Genomic DNA, 21,541 nt, shown 5'->3' with positions numbered 1-21,541 from the left:
GCTGCCTCACCATGTCTCGTTTGTCTCTGACCGATTTTCGCAAGATTGCTGATTGGTGATTTAAGAAACAAACAACATGATCAATTGAAACAAGCACTCCTGCTGTCGAGAATGCTCATGACTCTGTCACCTCCAAAGGCTGCAGTGAGACACACGTCAGAAGCTCTACATCGGAGAATTCTGCAACAATGCGATGACTCGGTTTTTATTCATGACAGCACTACAAACCTCTAACAGCGATCATCAGGAAAGATATGAGCGTCCAAAGAACTGTCAATGAACGCCCGAATCTATGTATATCACCATATTTGATGGTTTGAGAACTGGTCAAAATGTGTGACAGGGTTCTCCAAACGGCAAAGAAAAAAGAAGAAAAAGAAGAAAACACGAATGGAGAAATTGAAGAGTGAAAATGGAAATCACAACTCATCAGTTTATCCATGTTTACTTGCGCGCCCCAGTGGACATCGGCATAGACCAAGGGAGTCATAAGGATCGCAAAATAACATACTACAACCTTTTGAGGACCAGCTGAGCAAGTCCGAAGCATAGATGCACATCGAAAACAGCACAACATTGCGACGGCAGCAACCAACCTACTCAGTAACACATCACCAAGAGAAGCTATCGGCCATTATAAAGAAACAATGTGAATATGATTGTATGGAAAGGGGGGACAAAAAAGGAGCGGATCCAGTTAAACCTGTCCAAATCGTTGACTCGTTAAACAAACTTCGTAAAAAACGTCTCAATCTGATCAATCCTCCTCCGCCTCCAACCCATCGTCCTAATCAACCCCTGATGAGGTAGGTGTATGCCTTGATGGCTTAGTTCGATCCAGCAAGAGAGCTGGCATCGGCACCGTCGGGATAATAGAATGCTGAGACGCTGAGAGCAAGTTAGTAAAATGTTGTGTTGACAAGAGGATAGGCACGATAACTTACGCAATAATCACATAAGCTGCAATGAGTAGAGCACCCTCAAGATAGTTGCTTCTACCATCGAGAACCAGGAAGTTGACGACGAAAGCCGTGACAAACAAACTGATAGTTTCAAAAAGAGTGAAGTAGAGAGACATGTCGCGACCAATGATCCAGCCGAGAATGACCACAAGAGGAGTGACGAATAAGGCGATCTGGATACTGCTGCCAACACTGACACCAATGGAAAGATCCATCTTGTTCTTGGCGGCAACAGTGACGGCCGTGACGTGCTCAGCGGCATTGGAGACGATGGGTAGAATGATCAGACCGATGAAGGCCTGGCTGACTGGAGTTGCTTCAATCATCTCTGGAATCGCGTCGACCAGGAACTCGGCGCAGACGGCGACGAGAGCAGTAGAGAAGAGCAAAAGAACGACGGCAGCAGTGCGAGACATGCGATTAGCCTTCTCCGGTGCCTCTTCCTCGTCCTCCTGTTCTGCGTCTGGATCACGTGGGTAAGGAGGAAGATTCTCCTGGCGAAGTGACGAGGGGGTGTTTTGACGGTTGAGGCGATCGGGCAAAGAGCTAGTTCTACGTAGAGCGCCCACTCCGGAACGAGGCGTCATTGGTACACCTGGGACTGGAGAACCGGACAAGGGTGGAGGAGTGACGAAGACGTTTTGCGAGAGCATTTTGGGGAAGGTAGGACGGAAGCCTTGACGAGAGGAGAGCTGACGGATACCGAAAGGCTTTCTAGGCGAATCGGTTTCGACGTCAGGAGCATAGCCAATATCGTCAGAGAAGCCAACCTTGGGCGAGTTGTAGTCCTTTGCAGGTTGTTTGCCCAATTTGCGGATCGAAGAGCCCTCATCGATGGATTGCTTCTCATCGTTGCTAGTGTGGCGCTTGTGATGGTGCTTTTTCTTGTGCTTCTTCTTCTGTCTTCGAGTATCGGGTTTGGGGTCCTGAAATTGCAACTGCTGCTGCTGTTCGACAAAATCTCTGACGCGAGGAGAGTGACCGCGCATGTCGAGTTCGCCGTCTGTGTCAGCCTCGTCACCGCTGTTGATGGCACCAAGTGCAGAAGGACGACGCTGAGGCTGGGGCTGGGCTATCTCGGCGTTGTGCGAGCCAGTACGTTCGATGGAAGGGGCACTGATGACGGAAGGAGTCGTGGCGGTGCTAGCGCTCGACTTGCGACGTCTGCGATTTCTGAAAGCACGCTTTATACGCTTCGATGTTGTGTGCGAGCCAGAAGTGTCCGAGTCAGAGGAGCTTGAGGAGCTCGAGCTGTCAGAGGAGCTGGAAGAGCCGAGCATATCGGCCAAAATACCAGGGTGGGACTCCTCATCGATGATCTGCTGCGGTGTGCTCTCGTACAGGTATGCGTGCGACTTGAGCTGGAAGAGCAGGTACAGAACGTAGATGATGAGCAGAATGACACTGGTACCTCTGCTGACCTTCAAAACCCTGTCATCGGCAGTCTGGCTGTCCGAGAAGGAGGCGTGGAAGGCAGTAGGCAAAACCAGACTCACGACACTCAGACTGAGAAGACAAGCACTCATCTGAGTAATGGTGCTGTTGTAGATCTGCTCTTGGAACCTGAGGCCACCGAGTAGGAAAGCCATGCCCATGATGAGCAGAAGATTGGACAAGATTGAACCAACTAGCGAAGCCTGGACGATACGAATCTCGTTCTTGACCAGAGCAATGATAAAGATGATGAGCTCGACGGCATTGCCGAAGGAGACGTTCATCAGAGCACCCAATGTGTCGCCCAAGCGTGAGGCAACGACCTCGGTCGCATATGCCAGCATGCCGGCCAATGGGATGATGGCAACAGCATTGAGGGCGAAGACGACTGAGGCATTCACATCAAGGGCCTTAGCGATGATGCCAGCAGGGACGAAGACGAGGAGGAGGTTGATCCAGCTGTGGGTGAGGGCATCGTAGGTGTGGTAGCCAAATCTGACAGTGCCAGCTTTGGCTCTGTTGACGACTGAAGGTTTGGGTGCAGGCACATGGTCGGTGCCATCTTCACCTCCTACGGTGGGTTGGTTCGGTGATGCATGTTCCGACTTGACGTGTTCAGGAGGAGGAGCTGGGCCGGGCAGGGAAGAGGCCGTCTTCTCTGCGGTATTGTTGAAGGTGGAACTGTCATGGTGACTTGTGTTGTTGTAGACATGGCTATGGTTTTCGAGGCCAGAGGGTCCAGCCTTCTCCGCGTTCGGCAGATCTCGGGTGGTGGTGGGTAGGATAGGGCTCAAGCTGCGCTGTGGCGTAACCTGGCTGTTGTTGTTTTGCTTTGAACGCTCAGAGGCGTGGTGTCTCGCCCATGAACGGATACGGTCTAATAAAGAAGGGTCAGAAGGTTCTCCCATCGGCGTATAAGTTGACAATGAAGTTTGGAAGTGAAGTGAAGAGAGAGAAAGCAAGAGGAATGAGAGAGAGTCTAGGCAGCTGGCATGGCATAGATAATCATCTGGCAGGCACCAAGACGCTAACAGCCACCGGCGCGCCGCTTCCGATCCGGGGATCATGACAACCTTGCGCCAAACATGGTGCAATGAGAGACCTTGCAACTTACGCATTTCAACTTCAAACCTCTGTTTTTCTTCGCTGATTCGCAATTGGTGTTGATGAGGTGATGATGCTTTCCAATGGATTGATGAAGTCTGAAATTCTTTGCTGGGGTTGTTGGAAATTGCCCTTTGCGAGCTGTCCCTGAATTGTGAAAGGAAGCTGTTCACTTTGCCTGCAGCCACACCAAAACGTACGCCAAGCATTAGATCCACGTCTTAGACACCTCACAATAGGGAAGCCCATACCACACCCTTCACCACGCAGCAAACACAGGACGTATCAAGCGAGGGAATCAGGTTCTTGATTCACTTGGCCATCTACGATCTGATACCCCTGCAGCCCATACGCTGTGCGACTCGTCAATTGCACAAGTCCTATTCCAGCCGTATCTTGGACATGCGCGCTGGCACACAGTGCTTCCGTATCACATACGCGTACCGCCACTCCTTGCGTCCGGGGAGGAGCCGCCAGACCTGTGGCGCAGCAGCGTATCGTGCGTACCTGATCACCCTCAGGACCTTACGCACGAGTTCTATCTGTCATCCTTCCTTCCAGCCAGTTCTGCTCTGACGAATGGTAGCCAGACGCTTCTCTATGGCGTCTCACATCTCGTCATGTTCCAATCGTCGTCACATCTATGTTAGCACACAAGACACAGGCCATTACATGAAGGACAGGAATCAAGGCCTCCCAAGTTGTGGCTTAACGCCGACCGTTGATCTATCAATCGATGACAATCTCAATGCCTGATAAGAAATGGTCATCCGCTAGTCATGTTCCAACGACCGTAATATCAATATCCTTGACATGACAGGTGTCGCTATTTCGCCAAACCACTCTTATGACAGGATTGTCGCTGTCTCGCCAAACCAGAACCCCATACAAACCTCCCCGTGTGCTAAATTCTGTCACTTCTAGCCATCTCCTACGGCCATGCCTAGGGGTATTTAGCCTGTAGAAATGCACAATGTTTTTAAGATCTCTCGAGTCGTCCGCAGAGAGGCGCTGAGTTTCACACTCTTAGTGGAGGGCTGCACTGATCCTAAAAACATTGTGCATTTCTACAGAGTGCGCGTGACAGAGTTTAGCACACGGGGAGGAAGGACCTGCCTGATCTGAACACTTCCAACTTCCAACAGGACAATTCCTATCAATTCCCTTCACCTTGCCCAATCCTGCTGAACCGCGCCGTATCATCATATATACAGTTCTCACAACTCGTCACCTGCACACGCGTAACCTCCTGAATCTTTCCAAATTTCTCCGCCCAAGTGATATCACTTCCAGAATCCTCACAACAGAAGGAATGCAATCCCAATCTCATCTTATCCCAAGGCAACGCATAATCATGCATAATCCTCGTAAGCTGGAAGAGCAAATGCTTGTCTGCATCACTCATTGCTTTAAGCTTGTTCTCGCAATCTTGATGCAATTTCTCGAGATTCTTGTTTCCGTAGGTGAGAGCGTAGAGTTTGATGAAATGGTGTGCTCGGGTGACTTCATCTCGTTCCTGAGGTGCCAATGTGGATGGACGATCTCGACATTTCGCATCATGGCAGTTGTATTTCTGCTGTAGATATCTGGTTTCGATAATTTCACAGACATATTTTGCTTGATTGGCGATTTGTCGACTTGACGTAATCCTGCTCAATGCCTTTCCGAGTTTTGCTTCCAAGATAGGGTCTACGAGGATAACAGACATTCGAGGCTTGGTCGTGAGATTTGCTGTTTCGTGTGCGAGTAATAAGGCTTCGACATCTGGGAAACATGGTATTTGACGAGATAACAAGGGTTTGCTGATTGAAGATGCTCGAGTTTGCCAGAGGGCATAGAGGCTTTTGCATGTTCTGAAGAAAGAGGAGATATCGCGGAAGCTATCTTGAGCTCCGAAAATGGTCAATAGCACCTCTGAAGGTAAGCTGACAACAAAGTCAGAAGCAAGAGATGAAGTAGTCATAGTCGTAGCTTCAAGGATATGGTAGTAACAGACTCGAAGCACTTAGAGAAAGATAGAAGTGAGTTTTCGAAATCTATCTAAGGGGGAGGAGCTCGAGCTGGTGGTCTATCATGTGAACGTTTTTCGTTTCTTTTTGTCACCGGTTCCATCGTCATTCCTCGATCAGGGTCTCTTCGTGATTGGGCAATCAGCATTTTGAGCAATACCAATATCGAAACAAGATAATTGTTTGATGGTATAGACATAAGAGTGCATTGTGAAACAGTGTAACAGATGTTTATCAAATGTATGGTCGACGGCAGTCGCTACCGAGGGCTGCAGCTGCATCGGGTCTCCACCCACTTCCGAGGCTACCTGTTTGTGCATCCAACTGTGCATAGAAATCAGAGCTCTCAGCTTGCCGACAGAGTGAGAGAAATAGCTTGTAAAAATGCAAGATGTTTTTCGAGGCAGGTGCAGCGTCCAAGGAGAGTGCAAAGGGCACCTGTTCTCAGTGGACATGCGCCAGCTCATGGAAGACATCTTGCACTCTGATGGTTGGATACAGGAGACATCGCGGCGGGTTGAGAGCTCAAGGGAGTGTGTCTGCTCTCGATGACAGCGTACTCGATTGTGAAAACACTGTCTATTGGAGGCATGTAGCTGCATAGCATTCAGGTTTCGATAAACACAGCATCAAGCAAAGCTAGCCGCACACTTAAATGAAGATGCAACCTTGGGATCACCTCCAAGATAGCGCTGCACCAGAGGGTACTGACACAGCTCTCTGACAGTACTATCTCCATTTTGACCTGTAGCCTTAAGAGTGTCAGGTGCAATACCTTCCTCAACCCATTTCACCAGATCCGCAAGAGCATTGGGCACCGCTCCGGCACCTCCAGCACAGTGTCCAACACCAGGGGCTTCAAAGTATCTATAGAAGTCCGAGACATTCGAAGTTTCCGCCAGCACTCTGTCATAGTAGTGAGAAGTGCCATTAGGCGGGATACGATCATCAGCAAGGCCATGCCAACTGATCATCCTTCCACCCGCATCGCGGAATTCGGAGAGATCAGGCCAATTGGTACCGATGATCGAATCATACTCGCGCTGAGAGGCCTTGAGTACAGAAAAGAATTCTGCGCCTGTCATGTTTGCTGGATCGTAGGATGGGTCTTTCTTGACAAAAAGACTGATCCATTCTTCTGGAATGGTCGGGTTTCTGCCTTGCATGCTGTCGCTTCGCGTGACGATGGCATCGGCTGCTGATCTGAGAATTGCATCGTAGTTGACACCAAACCAGGAGGCTTTGCCATCGGCATTGATAGGCCCTGTCCAAGCTGCTTGGGCGATGGTTGCACCTTCAGATGTGAGATTCTGCTTGACACCATCACACTCGATTGTTCTGCCCACGGCAGTATGGGGATCGAAGTCACAGAGGCCGGGTGCCCCGATGATACCATCTTGAAGTCCATCCAGCTCATCACATGCCTCGACGGCAGCAGCTCTAAAGCCATTGAGCTCACACGTAGACGGGTAAGCGTTAAGTCTATTCATCCTCTGCTGGGCCCAGAAAGCCGAAATCACAAAAGTAGGCCAGTCAATCGCAGGTGCCGCAGCAACAATACCGTCAAAACGCTTAGGAGAGCGTTGAGCAAGCATAAGACCCTGTCTACCACCAGTCGAGCATCCATTCCAATAAGAGTACTTAGGGGCAGTTTCATAGAACGATGTTGTGATGGCTTTACCGACAACAGCCAAGTCGTCGAGAGCTCTATATGCAAAGTCCTGTAGTAGGTTCCAATTCACGTTTCCGGGACTGGTTAGAGCCCAGGATGCTGCGGATCGCTCGATACCATGTCCACCGTTGGTGCTGGCTGCGGCATAGCCCAATTCAAGAGCTGGGCTCAGGTAGGGTAGACCAGTGATCCAGCCTCCACCGCCGACGGCTAGGTATCTGCCATTCCAGTTCTCAAGTGGGAGCCAGACGGTCACTTGGATGGTATCGTGTTGCCCTGGATGAGTGTAGGTGACAGTGACATTGCAGAAGTCCAAGCTAGAACCATTGCTGGCTGTAACCTCCAGTGCGGACGTCCGAATGGTCGAGTGTCCGATGACCTCGTGAGCAGAGATGTTGATTATCTCAGCACCAAAGAGATCCGGCTTCGCCAGGACGCCTGCTGAGCATCGGGTTGGAGCGTTCTCAAGACTAGATGGGGCCAAAGGCGCTTGTAGCCAAGCTAACGCGTGGCCGACGACAGACTTCATGGAGAAACGTCAATTGGTGTTAGGGAGTAAGGTTGAGAGGCATGAGCGAACATATACACAGCAAAGTCAAGTGGGACGGCTCGAGAATGCGGAGTTATGGTTCGACTTTTGGATACGCGAGGGCCCGTCGGGATATCAATCTATTTGCACGAATCACGTCAGAATCATCAAGTTTAGCGTGGCAGTTCAATCATGTGCATAAAACATTCCCATTGCTGTTTCAAGAGCCCTTCTGTGTAGAGCTTCTTCTATGTGAATTTGTGTCTATAATGACTTTTCCTTAAAGCATTTCTCATTCCCTGATACCAGATCACGAAAGCCAATTCCCATAATTTCAGATTTTGCTGGGAGCACGTTCTCATCTGCCACGATGTACAAAATAAGAAGGAAAGCATTCCAGCAGTTTTCCCTCTATCGGAAGATCATGGCCTCTCTGGCAGGACCGGTACCGATCCACTTAACAGGGACGCCGGTCTGCTTCTCGATGAATTCGATGTATTTTCTGGCGTTCTCGGGGAGATCGTCGTATGAGCTGATGTTGGTGCTGTTGGTCTTCCAGCCGGGAAGGGTCTCGTAGATAGGCTCAACCTTGGACAGAGCGTCGATGGTGGCGGGGAACGAGGGGACCTCCTTGCCGTCAACCTTGTAGCCGACAGCAATCTTGATCTCGTCAAAGTCGTCAAGAATGTCCAGCTTGGTCAGGTTGAAGGCAGTGTAGTGGTTGATGGCGGCCGAGTATCTGAGGAGAACAAGGTCGAGCCAACCGCAACGACGACGGCGGCCAGTGGTGACACCGACTTCACGTCCGATGGTCTGGAGCTTCTCGCCGATCTCGTTGATCTGCTCGGTGGGGAAAGGACCACCACCGACTCTGGTCTGGTAGGCCTTGACGACACCGATGACCTCCTTGAGCTTGAAGGGCGAAAGGGCGAGACCAGTGAAGACACCACCGATACCGGTGTTGGAGGAGGTGACCATAGGGTAGGTACCCCAGTCGACATCGAGGAGAAGAGCGTTGGCTCCCTCGACGAGCATGGGGGTGTTGCTGGCCTCGGCCTGCTGGATAAGAGGAACCTGGTCGATGACATACTCGGCCAGGCGAGGACGCCATTCGTCGTATCTCTTGATCTCAGCCTCGACGTCGTACTTGAGAAGGTCGCCGTAGCGCTTCTGGTAGGCGGTGGCCATGGTTCTCAGCTTGTTGTCCATGTGCTCCTTGTCGAAGATCTCGCCGATTCTGATACCGGAGCGAGCGGCCTTGGTCTGGTAGCACGGGCCGATGCCCTTCTTGGTGGTGCCAACGGCGCCCTTGCCGAGCTCAATCTCCTCGAGGCCATCGACGAGCGAGTGGAGCTCGAACAGGGCGTGAGCGCGGTCGCTGATGAAGATGCGGTCCTTGTATCCGAGGTTGTGCTTCTCGAGCTGCTGGAGCTCGTGGAAGAACTGGGGAACGCTGACGACAGTTCCTGAACCAACAAGGTTGACAGTCTCGGGGTTGACGAGACCGGAGGGGAGGATGTGGAAGTCGTACGTGATGCCGTTGACAACGATAGTGTGGCCGGCATTGTGACCTCCAGCGGAGCGAGCAGTGATCTTGAACTTTTCGGACAGGAGGTCGACGAGCTTGCCCTTGCCTAGACGTGGGTTAGAGAAGCTCTGTTGGAGCGCGATGCGGTCTGAGTCACAACATACCCTCGTCGCCAAACTGCGAACCGAGAACGACAGTCGTAGACATGTCGACTCTGTGTGTTTGTGTAAACGCTGCAACAGTCGGTTACTGATAAATATCGTCCAATTGGTATTGAACGGAACTGGACAGTGAAGGCCAATTACACTCGAAATCACAAGCGGACGAACAGTCACTTTAATAGATTTTGTGGGCGCTGGCCCCCGATCTCGCGGGGCATCACGGCCTTGGCTGTCGCTGTTGCCCCGCTTGTCGTCCCGTTGAGCGCGCATTGCGTTGACTTATTCCCGCTACCACCACGAACCTCTCGAGCAGTCATGTTACTCCTATATGTAATATATTCAGATTCCTGTGCTAGTCGTCTACTGCCTACCCACAGCTTCGCTAAAATCACCCAAGAATCTCCATCTCGTCTTTGCATCCAGATCCTTCTCACGCCAATGGTTCAATGAGTCAGGGAAGAAATCGAGAGCTCCCAACAAACTTGCGTCATGCGCTATGATCAAAAGAATGTCATCTGAAGCATCAAACTCCTGCAACCCCTCGACAGTAGAGTGGCACTGCTGTAAGTCATAACAGAAGCTCTCTGTGACCTCGTAGTATGGTTGGTTTGCGCTCTTGTTGCAATGTACGTCCTGCAAAAGATGACCTGGGCAGATTGGTTGTGGCAGTGACTCTGGCGAAGGAGATACCTCCGTTGGCAAAGGCTGATATTGCGAGGGTCTAAACTCTCCGGCATGGTGACAAGCATCACCTCCCATCATGACGAAGGTCGCTGGGGCATCCAATGGTGCAGTGGTGCGAGCCAAGGCGCACACATGCCCCTGAGCATGACCGGGTGTATCCAGCAGGTAGAACGAACCATCACCAAAGTAGTCGTAAGCATTGAAACGTCCAATCTTCAGGCCGGCTCCCTCGGTTGCGATATCGACCTCTCGGACGTCACGGTTCTCGAAGTCGCTCTGCAAGTTGGGCGATTCTTTGTTGATTGGATATGCAGGGAGGTGGGCTTCCTTGAATCCAGGACCGACAATGAGTTGAGTAGAAGGAGGGAAGGTGGTCATATCTCCAACATGGTCGAAATGGTGGTGAGAATAAATCACAGCGTCAATGGCTCCTCCTTGGATATCGAACCCTGCCTCTTGGAGAATGTCTGCGGTGTTCTTCTCGGCCTTGACAGTCCAGCCTTTTGACTTGAAGCTGTGAACAATGGTTGGAGCCATGTTGTCCGCATCTTTGCGAATGCCCAGGTCGAATAAGAGCCGTTTGCCAGAGTTGTGTTCAATAAGAAAAGAGAAAGTAGGCCCAGTCAATTGATCCTTGCCCTTGTATTTCGGCTTCAAGAACTCCTCGATGGGCAACTCGACATACGAGGTGCTGACGCAGAGTCAGCCGGAAGCCAAGATGGAGTAACAGAGATAGATTTATACCTGTCAATGATCGATACCTTTACGAACTTGTCGGATTGTGGTATGGTAAGCTCAGGTGCTGGTTTGGGAGTGGCTAGATATTTGTCGGACATTATGCAGTACCTTTCAACCAGGACTTGAGTTGATGGGAGGTGCTGTTCGGATTAGATGCTAGGCCACAAAATACAGGAGACGAACAAGTAAGAGACTATGACCAATACTTCACGGTTTAGATAATAATTCAGTTGCTTCTATATACCGCGGTCGTTATGCTATGAATGTCATCGTGGGGGCCGGAGACGTCATCAACGGCCCGCGGACGGGTTCGGGAGTCGTAGCAGTGGGAGAATGTCGGAGCAGAATTGGGTCCCAGGATATTTGCAAACAGGTATGAGCTCGCTTAATGCTGGAAGCTTTGCATCTTCACTCTCGGTGCGAGCGTCGTCGCTTCCCTCACAATCCATTCTGCGTCAAGAGACACAGACATGTCCGCGCCGGCTGATTGACCATCAAATTGTGGTCGCGCAACCGGGCAGAGGTATAGTATATGCTTTGTTTTCTTCATCTTCCGTCGCCATGCGGCAGTTTAGCAACAGCTAGCTGCAACTGTGTATCTCTCATTTGAGCAATAGATTCGCGGTATTTGCAAAGGCGAAGAGCAAAGGTGTCGTAAGATGCCGTCGTTCGCAAATAAGCCGGAGCGCATTCTTGAGCGCCGATTCGAAAGGGTCGGTGTGGGTGGAGTGGGCTTGACTTGGTTGGACTGACATGCCTTTATGGAGCATGACTGCCTAGGAGCTCGTGATTGTATCTCGATAGATAAAAATGGAAGCAGTATCGCCTGTGTGTAAAGCATACACGCAATCACTTGAGAACCGTGTGTGCACCTCTTGCGGCCAGGTAGTCTTGCACCTGCGTTGTGCTCAAGGTCTTGATGACCGAGTAGACCTCAGTGTTATGGTAGCGCAGGCCAGTCTTCGGGTCGCTGTATGGAGCGGGCAGACCGGTGATATCGCAGTACTTTTGCTTCGGCTTGAACGATGGTGCAGCTTGGATTGATGTGTAGGTATAGCTAGGTGTGACGATTGGCTGGGCAGGTTGCGATTCAGGGACAGCGGCTTCTGGCTGAGGGGTACCGGCAGCGCTGTTGTTACGAGTCGCTTGGACTGATTGTAGTAGTAACGCCTGTTCCTTGCGCTGCGCTTCGGAGACTATCTGCTTGACTGTCTTGTTACGGCGCTGCGCCGGCTTCCAGCGCGGATTGCGGAATGGCTTGTGGATCTTTTGCATGTCCAGCTTATCGAGCAGTGCCATGTGGTTGCTCTCGTCCGATGCCGTCGTGATGGGCGCCATGGTGATGGTCTGAGGGTCGTTTTTGCCTTGTGCTTGAAGTTGTTCGGGACTAGCTCTTGACGAGCGCGGCGAAGACGTGCAGTTGCAAAGCTGTCGTTCAACAATAGAGTTGTCCGATGTTTGTTATAGCTAATCGAGAGTAGACAGGGCGTGTTGGAATGTTGAGTGCGGAAGGAAGAGCTCCTGTCATGAGATGCGACATCTGGGGTATCCTCGGTAATTCCACCATCTGCTTTCTGAGGTGACCCTGCTCCTGATGCCTTTTACCAATGGATATCCAGCTAACGTCAGACAACTGTGGGTGAACCACATGCACATACTAATCAGTCGTCGAGATGTTGGGTACTGAACTGAGCTTCGGGGTAACGATCAAACATTAAACTAGGTATCTACGACACGTGAAGAGTCGCCCAATTATCTACAAAACTAGCGAACGCAACACCGAAACAACAAAACCGAAAAAAATGGAAACACCAGGCCTGAGCCGCGTCCTGTAATGCCCTTCACAAACGTAACCAGTATTGCAATGTTCTCAAAGCCGTCCATGTCTCGCCTTGAACACGGAGACCTTGTCGTCGTAATACAAAATCTCCCTTAGCCTCAAAGCCGGGAGTTCCTTCCCGTTCTCCTCGGAGCCATATTCGCTATCCTCGTATGTGTCTGTCGTATCGGAGGTCGTGTCATCGCTGTCATCGTCGTCGTCGTTTTCGTCGTCGTCATCATCATCTTCATTGCCAGAGTCATCATCATCTTCGTCTGCATCTTCGCTCCCAGATTGATCGTCAACCTCATTGTTACTGTGATGATCTGATTTCCCTGGACCAGGCTTTTGTTCGAGTACCTCGAAGCACTTCTTCATTATGCCTAGGTAGCAAATCTCCAGCTCTGGGCGTAGAGCTACAATGTCCACAATCTGGAGAGCCAGTTCTCTGGTATCTGCAAGACCGGGCTGGTTGAAGTTTACCAGGAACGGTATGTATAGGGAGCGCAGTTTTGGCAGAGATGGCAAATGTTGCAGAAAGAAGTGCTGGAGACAAGTCAGTGCTGGTCATAGGGACGGAGGGCAGTGAACTCACCCAATCACGATAATCAAGAGCGACCCCGAGCTCTCTTAGCTGAGGCATTCTACCTAAGAATTTCAGGATTTCTCTATTGAACATCCACTGCCGCCAGATGGCATTAGCTCCTGGCGAGTTCTCGGCACCCTTCTCACCGCTGTCTATCAGAACCCTCCTCAGACTAGTCCGGTGCCTGCGGAGCACTCCGTTGAAGATAGCATCGAGAGACACGGTCGAAGTATAGGAAGTAGCATGCAGGAAGAACACCGATTCCAAGCTATTTGGACGAAGCGTGTCTTTGATGAAAGAGAGGAGAGAGGAAGACACAGTGTCAGTCGAGATGTGTTTCAGGTTCAGCTTGTATGTTGTGTCTGCCATGGATAGCTTGCATGAAGCGGCCAACGAAGTGTTAGCTGTAGTAGATGTATGTTTTGGCTTGTTCGTAGTAGAGAACTGGCGACGTAAAGCTTTCCACAGATGTTCGTGATTCGGACAGCGGAGTAACGTGATAGTGGTCAGACTACTCCATTCGATGGCGTTCAGCAGAATTGGAATCGACAAAGGGACCTGCTCGAGCTCAAGCGCATCCAATGCAAGCTTGCCCGAGTTTGCGGGCAGATGGCCATCTATTCCGGTAGAGGATTGGATATCAGGTGCATCCGAAGAATGTTTGACACGATGAGGCAGGGAGTGTCCATCTGCAAGCTCTAGAATCTCAGGAGGAGTCATAGCAGGAGAGTCTGACAAAAACGTTTTGGGAGTTGCCTGAACATGCTCAACACTCGTGATCGTCTCATCGTCAGGACTCTCTTCGGAGAGAGTGCTCTCTGTGTCTCCTGCCCCTGTTTCGGAGCTGCTCATTGAGTCGATGTTTGTGGTATTGGTCCCTGGTGTACCAGATGTGCCATCAGAAACTCCAGATATCTGTGAATTGCTGATCGTTACGTTGGACCTTCGTCTGAGCCGGTTCGGTCGTGTACTTTGAGGCTCAGCAGAACGCAGATCAAACATCAAACCAGTCAGCACTCCAAGAACACCACCAAGTCTCTTTTCACCTATGGTGATGCACGACATGACTGGGTTGACTCGATCAATCTGTTGAACATTCTCTCCTTCCCAGACGCTTACAAACTCTCTGTGTCTGGCATGGGGAGCTATACCAACACGCAATTCGCGTAGCTTGCCAAATGATCGTTGAATGAGGACACTCAGCTCATCAAGATATTGAACTTCGTCAATGTCAAGTACACTCAAGCTCTTGAGTGGCGGTAGTATAGAGAAAGATGGATTCTCAACATGTTGTAGAGCACTGAGCGGTGGAGGTACGTCCCCTGGACTGCGAGGAACATGAACGGGAGCGTTCCGAGGCTCTGGAGAGTTGTCGTGCCAGCGGATCGCAACTCTGTCCAAACGGCATGGCTTGCCGTCCTCATGATCTCCTAGCGAAGAAAGGGCGTCCCACACTGAACTCAGTACGCCAGTAGGCATGTCCCATGTGAAAGACTCGAGGCTTCGCATGCGTGCGACAGCCAAAGCGACGAGAGTACCAAGCATCTTCCCGCCCTCTTTAGTGATCAGGTCTGTTAAGGTTGGAATCAGTATACTTCTTATAAAGAAAGAGGTCAGCTTCGTTTACGTACAGTCCTGTACCCACTCTGGCGGACCATTGCCTAGCGAAAACTTCTTGGTGAAGGATGCGAAGTGGTTACCACGACGTCTCCTAACTCTCTGCTCCATAGAATGGCTGTGGCGGCTACGAAAGATCTCTTCGGCCATGACTAGGGTAGACAGGCCGTACGTAAGGGCGTCAACCCCAGCTCGTGGCTCCGGACCGGAAGCATTGTCGGGCCAGACGATATCGAATCTACTGTAGATGTGGGGTACAGTCAAGGCATGGAGAGTCGAGTGGCAGAGGGCGAGAGATGTCAAGTCATTGGTATGGTTCAGCTGTTGCGACGACAAGTCAGTCGGTATGCGCCAATGCTGCTGTGAAACGAACGACTCACCTCTTTCAAAATGGCATTGAGAATTTCGACCGGGAGATCAAGCAATTGCCTGGGTTTGGCCTCCTCGTCAGACACAGGACTGGAAGCGCCATCAGAATCCTGACGGAGCAAAGAAGGCGTATGGTTGGTCATGGTCGCATGTCGGCGTCCACTTTGGTGATGCGGAGGGGAAGCTGCCATGGACTCGTCTTATGAAGGGCGCATGCCCAAACACCACCCTAGGGCTTTTGTATCCGTGTCTACAGCAATGGGGCGCACTGCAGGCCAAAGAATATTGTTGTAACCTACCAGAACACAAACTCGCATGCGAATGCCAAATGGGATGCCGACACCAGGGTGATTGCGCACAGACGCCCGTGCGGGGATCACTCGGCTCGGCTCGACTGGCCGCTTTGCCCAGGGACCACGAGGTCCAGCATTGCCTGGAGGAAGACATGGGAACAGAGAGACCACTCTGTAGGAGAGAGATAGCGGAGAACGGATCTTGAGACGAGAGAGGTTTGTGTATGGCTAATTTTATCATCCAGTGCTCGAAGACACCGATGACCTTTGCTGTATGAAATTATTTAGGCGGTTGGTATTGACGCTTCTCGTTTGCTACATGCCTTGAGCGACAACCCATCACACCATCAGTTTCGAGCTACCAATCGTTAATCATCAGGCTCTATCTTCAATCGACCTCCCATCTTCTCCAGACGCCAATGTCGACAGTGTCAGGTGCATCCGTGAATGTCTCGACTTGGAATATCTCTCCTTCCAAATCGGCAGGAGTGAACATTCTCTCAATCACAAGCCATGCCTTGCCCACCTCCTGTGGGGAAAGGTCAATCTCTCCGGTACGAACACCAGCAGAGGAATCGCTATACTCGCCGTTGGAGCTGGCAATCAAAATTCGTCTTTCGGGCCCCTTACCAATTTCCAGGGTGACGCGAATCATGCTTCTCTCCCTACGTTGACCCATTCTCGCAGTCTCATGAACACCCGTCTGCTGAACCTGCTTGACGAAAACGTCGAGCTTGGTGAGACGTCTAGGGGCAATAGGTGCTGCAAGTATGCGTTGCTGTCCCTCGAAGGCCGCCTTGGCCCAAGCGCGTCTCAACCGACCTGCACCTTGCCGTGGGAGCAGGGACAACTGCGTAGCTGCATTACTGTCTACGCGAAGCTTGAAGTTCCCCTTTTGACCAGCCTCGAAAGTAGAACAAACGATGGTGTAAGTTCCTGCGTCCAATTCTGCGAATTGTGCCAGAGCACATCCACGACGATAGTCTTTCGAGTCAAACACAATGTCCTTGGATCGTACTGCTTGAACCCGAGACCCTCGACCATGCACCAACTTTACGTGCACATGCAGTTGCTCCATTGCTGTTTCGAGTAACAATGCGATGGGTGTTCTCGCAGCAACTGTGATACTGAACTGTGGGTTCTGTGAGTATGTCGGTGAGTGAGCATTGCCGCCTGCGGTCTCTTCCGTCCACGATGATGAGACCACGTTTTGGCAGCGATACTTGTTGGGAGCCTCGTCAATGGTGATGCGTGCATTTGCAAACGCCGAGAGAGTGAAAGTATGAGTGGCCTGAGTCAAATCTTGTTCAACCGGAACGATCGTGTACCGCTTGTCCGCTTCTAGGTTGTCGAGGCGAAGAAGAGTTTGGGGTGAATCCACAAAAGGACCACGTTGAATAGCCCCGTCACTAAGGTAGACTTTTGCGCCATGATTGTCGAACACATACAGGCTAATGTATTCAGAAGGATGGACGTTTTCCTTGCCATCTTTGAAATGACGGTTGAGCAGAAGCCACGCAGTCCCTGGTGATGCTACGGACATTCGAAACTGCTGATGGTTACCAAAGCTCTTGAATTTGCTGCTGGGAGAAGACGCTGACAAGTCCCATGCAAAGTGGATGTCCTGGCGATAGGAGAATAGGCCCGGATTCCAATTCAAGTAAATGGACTCGAAATACTGCATCACACTGTTGAGGTCCATCCAGAATGTTCCTGGGGTCAGCTCATCGTCTGAGTTGAGCAGATCTCTGGATGAAGGGAGGACTTCTTCGTCCTCTTCACCCTCGTTATCGACCGGCGATCTAGGAATGCTTCCTTTCCAAGACATGCCTTCGCACCATGGGTTCTTGACAAGCATCAGCTTTTGGCCATCTACTTCTCTCATGTCCAGCACTGCATAGTCGTGCTCTCCTGCAAGGCCAATTGCACGTTCTGTACGATTGGAGATTTTGCCAGTGCCCATTGTAACGAGGACGTCGCCATACTGATGAGACTTGTAGATGCGCTTCCAGATGTTATTAGGAATGGTGTCATCGCTGGGAAAGCGTTAGCAGGAAGAGTTCTATCAACTCGAGAGATGGTTGACCTCACCTTTGCAAGAAGATCTGTTCCGGAATCCATCCACTCAAGATCCAAAGGTCGGTCCCTGAATTGCTACCAGGGAAATCATAGCTGCCCCTGACTTTGAGATAGGCCTTCTCGATCAACGCAGGCCACAAAAGGCTTGGATTGTGACGGTCAATGACGTGCAGAACTCTTGATGATTTCGACACAGGCAGACGGTCGTCGATGTCAACCTTTCTATACGTGCCGTTGAAGTTGAGCTTCAGCGCATATTTGCCATTTTGAGACATCTGAGGGCGACCTTCTTCGTTATCGTAGGGAAACATCATGGATCCTAGGATCTGAACAAATTAATGGCATGACATGAGTGGTTGCTTGTCAAGGGTGCTTACCTTAGCATGGCCTCGTTCGCCGCGAGCAACTAGCGCACAAAGACTCGCAACAACTGAGCAATCAGTGGCAGCATCTTGGACAAGATCGATAGTTCGTGATGAGCTCATTGTGGGACCAGCACCTCTCTCCTGAGCCGTGTACCATGCTGGTGGTGGTAGCGCCTCCGCAGCTCTCTTCCAACCATCGAAAACTTGAAGTTGTGCAGCGGATAGGCGCAATTCAGGTTTGTCACTGTTTTTCTGTGAGTCTCGTCGCTTCCTAAAAATTGACTTGATTCGACTTACATGAAAGGCTCTTGACCGACTTGAAGTTGGAAATCATTGTCCTTTGGAAAGCTGGTCCAAGGAGGAAACTTGAAACCATTGAGTTGGGAAGCCTTCAAAAGCAAGATCTGTTCTGAGGTAGGCAGTGGGCGAGATGATTTCGGTTCCACGAGTTTGGCAACTTTGGCGACATCGATTTCAATGCGTGGTTTCCAGTCTGGGTCTGATTTGATGCGCTGTGCTTCGTCCAAGAAGAACTCGCTCTTGTTTCTCATGACTTTTGTTGTCTCCGGGCTGTCTGACAGTCTCATTGCTTTCATGGCATGCTCAGCAGCCTTGATGGCCATATCCAGAGCAGCATCCTTAGATGGTGCAAAAGGAATATCATGTTCGAATTTCTTTCGGATTGTCAGTAGTGTTGGATACGTTTCCAAGTAGGAAATTACCTGTATCTTCGCCTTCAAGGTCGAGATATCTTGGAAAGAAGTCATTTTCCGAGTCCATTGGCGACACACGCTCTCAGATCGCGCCGATGTGTCGGCTGGCGCATGTGATTATTGACGAAAGGTGGGGGACGGTTCGGACGCCGGCGCGACAACACGGCGCGACAACGCGATATCACGCACGGACTCACGGGACCCCAGACCATCTAGGACCTTCTGAAGGTAACGAGAACATGTTTGAAGGAAACACTCACCTTGCCCACTGGGTGGCCCGATGGCTGCAGTGAAGCGTCTGAGCAGAAAGCGATTATATTGAGGCAAGGAACTGGCACCTCGAGCACTAAATTATGATCTGCCAAATATCCGACTCCACAATCGCAGTTCTCAACGTTGTTTGCAACGAGCTCTTATCTGCCTGTGAAAGAGTAACCGAGAGACCTCGGCAGAAACAATAATTTGGGGGGTGACGTGAACAAGTTATTGCGCCGAGGTCGCCATGTATACAGCTTCTATCGCGCAGACAGACCTCTGCTTCTAGGCCAGAACACCGGCATTGGACTTGAATAATAGGCATAAAGCACGGTCTTGTACGAAATCGATCAGTTTGTCGACAATCACGAAGCCTCTTCCATACCACGTCTTTGTCTATCCTTCATTCATCAATCAACCTTACAAAACCCGCTCGACCGAATTATGAGTGTTCAATCCAAGGAGGTCGTCCCTCCATGGGGACTGGCAGTCGCTGGTGCCACTGGTGCTGTTCTCGCGAACGCACTCGTGTACCCGCTGGACATGTATGAAGCCTTGACAGTCGAGCGTACATCGGGTGCTAACACACTGGTAGAGTCAAGACGCGTCTGCAAGTCCAAGTCAAGAGAAAGCCTGATGATGTCCCAACTACCACAAACGACCGACACTATGAGGGTGGCCTGCATGCAATCAAGTGTATCCTCGAAGATGAGGGTCTGGCAGGGCTTTACTCTGGCATGTTCGGATCACTTCTCGGAGTCGCAAGCACCAACTTCGCTTACTTTTACTGGTACTCGGTTGTCCGAACATTGTACATATCACGACTCGCCATTCCCGCGCCTCCATCAACCGCCATCGAGCTCAGCTTGGGTGCAGCCGCGGGAGCACTTGCACAGCTCTTCACCATCCCCATTGCAGTCGTCACGACGAGACAACAAACACAACCTAAGGGAGACAAGAAGGGCATGTTAGAGACAGCAAGAGAAGTCATCAATAGTGAAGATGGTTGGACAGGACTGTGGAGAGGTATGAAGGCGAGTTTGGTGCTCGTAGTGAACCCGGCCATTACATACGGTGCATACCAAAGACTGAAGGATGTTCTTTACCCTGGAAGGGTGAGCCTTAGACCCCATGAGGCATTTTGTAAGATCAGGCAAGTTCCTTGCGGTCGACACAACGCTAACACAAAACAGTACTCGGTGCCATGTCTAAAGCATTGGCAACTATTGCTACTCAGCCACTCATCGTTGCAAAGGTCGGTCTGCAGTCGAGACCACCGCCCGCCAGAATGGGCAAACCATTCAGCTCTTTCCTCGAGGTAATGAAGTACATCATTGACAACGAAGGCCCTCTTGGACTCTTCAAGGGTATTGGACCCCAAATCCTGAAGGGCTTGTTGGTGCAAGGACTTCTGATGATGACAAAGGAAAGAATGGAACTCATGTTCGTTCTTCTCTTCAGATACGTCCGCAAGATCAGAGCAGAGAAACTGCAGAAGGTTGCAGAATATGCAGCTGAAAAGGCCAAGAAGGTCGCACCTGTCATGATCAAGTAGACCAAGTTTCATGGACGTTAGGGGACCCATTGCGATGGGCGGAGTTTGTATAGATACACGATATTTCATGCATCATGTCTTAGCACTGTTTGAAGTGGCATCCGATGAGGACAGAAAGGTGGATAATCTTGCCAGAGCAATATGTGCGGACATAGTCATATAGGACTGTGTGAGTACCAGAGCATCATTGTCAGCGAGCGAAGTGTCTTTGACGAGAGTCTCAAGCAGCTCATGGCCTAGCAACCCACTAAGGTCATATCCCGTAATGCTTGGATTCGAAGAAGACGACAGTACTTTCGCTCGCAGATATAGAATGCAAGCCGATGGAGGATATTCCGTGTTTGATTGGAGAGGTATAACCAGATTTGCCTTTGGCTTGTTGAACACCCAAGCCAACTTGCGAACCACAGATTGACGCAACTGAGAAAGGATGATTTCGTCGATCTGTTTGGGCCACTTATAGTCACTTCTGCTCGTCAGACCAAATCTGAGCTCATGGCCAAGCAGACGCTGCCATGTCTTTTTTTGACCAAGACGATTGATTAGCTGACGCGAATTGAAAGCATAAGCGCGTGTCGCTTGTCGAGATGAGTTTTCGAAAGGAGCCAGGTATGGAACCAGTTTGTCGTCTTCGTGTCGTAGGAATTTTGTGGTAAAAGGCAGTAGATAATGTGAAGGTAGTCGTGCACCAGTGAAGTTGCATTGCCGAACTGGAGTGGCTAGAGCGTTTGCAAACGCGTTGGCAGCGACCTCCTTGCGAAAAGATGTCAGAGATTCCAGCGGTTGATGTACGCGAGCAGGTTTCTCCTTGAGTGGTTCCAGAATCGGAGATACGGGAAGCCCATGATTGTTTGTGATCTGAGTCTTTCGACCACGATTGTTGGCAGGTGTCAAATGCGAATGCCATCTACGCCATGTTTTGGTCGACATTGAATGATCGCCAACACGGTAAAGGTGAGAATGATGGATGATGCAAGATTTGGAGGAGCATGTCACATGTCATTGATGATTGTCGGTACGTCCAGCCCGAGCGGGAGCTAGCCCAAAGGGGATGTTTAGAAAACAAAGC

At 50.7% G+C, this 21,541-nt stretch overlaps 10 protein-coding genes across 10 annotated transcripts; 1 reads left to right on the top strand and 9 right to left on the bottom strand.

Moving 5' to 3' along the window:
• Positions 1 to 630: 630 nt before the first annotated feature.
• Positions 631 to 3,349, bottom strand: M438DRAFT_311312 (uncharacterized protein). Its single transcript, XM_029902460.1, has 2 exons — positions 945 to 3,349; positions 631 to 888 (listed from the first exon to the last, which is right to left on the bottom strand). Exons 1-2 carry the CDS (start codon positions 3,302 to 3,304, stop codon positions 828 to 830), a joined length of 2,421 nt encoding a protein of 806 aa, XP_029764917.1. The 5' UTR covers positions 3,305 to 3,349; the 3' UTR covers positions 631 to 827.
• A 1,156-nt stretch (positions 3,350 to 4,505) lies between these two features.
• Positions 4,506 to 4,775, bottom strand: M438DRAFT_342284 (uncharacterized protein). Its single transcript, XM_029904719.1, has one exon. The coding sequence runs from the start codon at positions 4,701 to 4,703 to the stop codon at positions 4,527 to 4,529; it is 177 nt and encodes a 58-aa protein (XP_029764916.1). The 5' UTR covers positions 4,704 to 4,775; the 3' UTR covers positions 4,506 to 4,526.
• Positions 4,776 to 6,067: 1,292 nt separating this feature from the next.
• M438DRAFT_91071 (tannase and feruloyl esterase) lies at positions 6,068 to 7,802 on the bottom strand. Its single transcript, XM_029910390.1, has one exon. It carries the CDS (start codon positions 7,708 to 7,710, stop codon positions 6,139 to 6,141), a length of 1,572 nt encoding a protein of 523 aa, XP_029764915.1. The 5' UTR covers positions 7,711 to 7,802; the 3' UTR covers positions 6,068 to 6,138.
• A 99-nt stretch (positions 7,803 to 7,901) lies between these two features.
• Positions 7,902 to 9,514, bottom strand: M438DRAFT_311304 (Adenylosuccinate synthetase). The gene is made up of 2 exons (XM_029902459.1): positions 9,403 to 9,514; positions 7,902 to 9,344 (listed from the first exon to the last, which is right to left on the bottom strand). The coding sequence occupies exons 1-2, from the start codon at positions 9,443 to 9,445 to the stop codon at positions 8,122 to 8,124; spliced, it is 1,266 nt and encodes a 421-aa protein (XP_029764914.1). The 5' UTR covers positions 9,446 to 9,514; the 3' UTR covers positions 7,902 to 8,121.
• Positions 9,515 to 9,759: 245 nt separating this feature from the next.
• On the bottom strand, positions 9,760 to 10,919 carry M438DRAFT_331602 (Metallo-hydrolase/oxidoreductase; the record flags this gene model as incomplete). The annotated part of the gene is made up of 2 exons (XM_029903420.1): positions 9,760 to 10,774; positions 10,828 to 10,919. 2 exons carry the CDS (start codon positions 10,917 to 10,919, stop codon positions 9,760 to 9,762), a joined length of 1,107 nt encoding a protein of 368 aa, XP_029764913.1.
• A 751-nt stretch (positions 10,920 to 11,670) lies between these two features.
• On the bottom strand, positions 11,671 to 12,159 carry M438DRAFT_351937 (uncharacterized protein; the record flags this gene model as incomplete). Its single annotated transcript, XM_029906756.1, has 1 exon — positions 11,671 to 12,159. One exon carries the CDS (start codon positions 12,157 to 12,159, stop codon positions 11,671 to 11,673), a length of 489 nt encoding a protein of 162 aa, XP_029764912.1.
• A 340-nt stretch (positions 12,160 to 12,499) lies between these two features.
• On the bottom strand, positions 12,500 to 15,497 carry M438DRAFT_402546 (uncharacterized protein). Its single transcript, XM_029909600.1, has 4 exons — positions 15,224 to 15,497; positions 14,858 to 15,164; positions 13,236 to 14,797; positions 12,500 to 13,186 (listed from the first exon to the last, which is right to left on the bottom strand). The coding sequence occupies exons 1-4, from the start codon at positions 15,401 to 15,403 to the stop codon at positions 12,692 to 12,694; spliced, it is 2,544 nt and encodes an 847-aa protein (XP_029764911.1). The 5' UTR covers positions 15,404 to 15,497; the 3' UTR covers positions 12,500 to 12,691.
• A 396-nt stretch (positions 15,498 to 15,893) lies between these two features.
• On the bottom strand, positions 15,894 to 18,545 carry M438DRAFT_264307 (cysteine proteinase; the record flags this gene model as incomplete). The annotated part of the gene is made up of 4 exons (XM_029899940.1): positions 15,894 to 17,541; positions 17,597 to 17,910; positions 17,962 to 18,193; positions 18,247 to 18,545. The coding sequence occupies 4 exons, from the start codon at positions 18,543 to 18,545 to the stop codon at positions 15,894 to 15,896; spliced, it is 2,493 nt and encodes an 830-aa protein (XP_029764910.1).
• A 480-nt stretch (positions 18,546 to 19,025) lies between these two features.
• On the top strand, positions 19,026 to 20,655 carry M438DRAFT_342279 (mitochondrial carrier). The gene is made up of 3 exons (XM_029904718.1): positions 19,026 to 19,462; positions 19,513 to 20,060; positions 20,111 to 20,655. The coding sequence occupies exons 1-3, from the start codon at positions 19,362 to 19,364 to the stop codon at positions 20,470 to 20,472; spliced, it is 1,011 nt and encodes a 336-aa protein (XP_029764909.1). The 5' UTR covers positions 19,026 to 19,361; the 3' UTR covers positions 20,473 to 20,655.
• M438DRAFT_371581 (uncharacterized protein) lies at positions 20,545 to 21,402 on the bottom strand (the record flags this gene model as incomplete). Its single annotated transcript, XM_029908275.1, has 1 exon — positions 20,545 to 21,402. The coding sequence occupies one exon, from the start codon at positions 21,400 to 21,402 to the stop codon at positions 20,545 to 20,547; it is 858 nt and encodes a 285-aa protein (XP_029764908.1).
• Between the last annotated feature and the right edge of the window lie 139 nt (positions 21,403 to 21,541).

This window comes from Aureobasidium pullulans, assembly GCF_000721785.1.
Source record: "Aureobasidium pullulans EXF-150 unplaced genomic scaffold scaffold_2, whole genome shotgun sequence".
In the NCBI taxonomy this organism is placed as follows: Eukaryota; Fungi; Ascomycota; class Dothideomycetes; order Dothideales; family Saccotheciaceae; genus Aureobasidium; species Aureobasidium pullulans.
The sequence above is the reverse complement of the archived record's forward strand: the minus strand, read 5'-3'. Positions and strand labels throughout refer to the sequence as shown.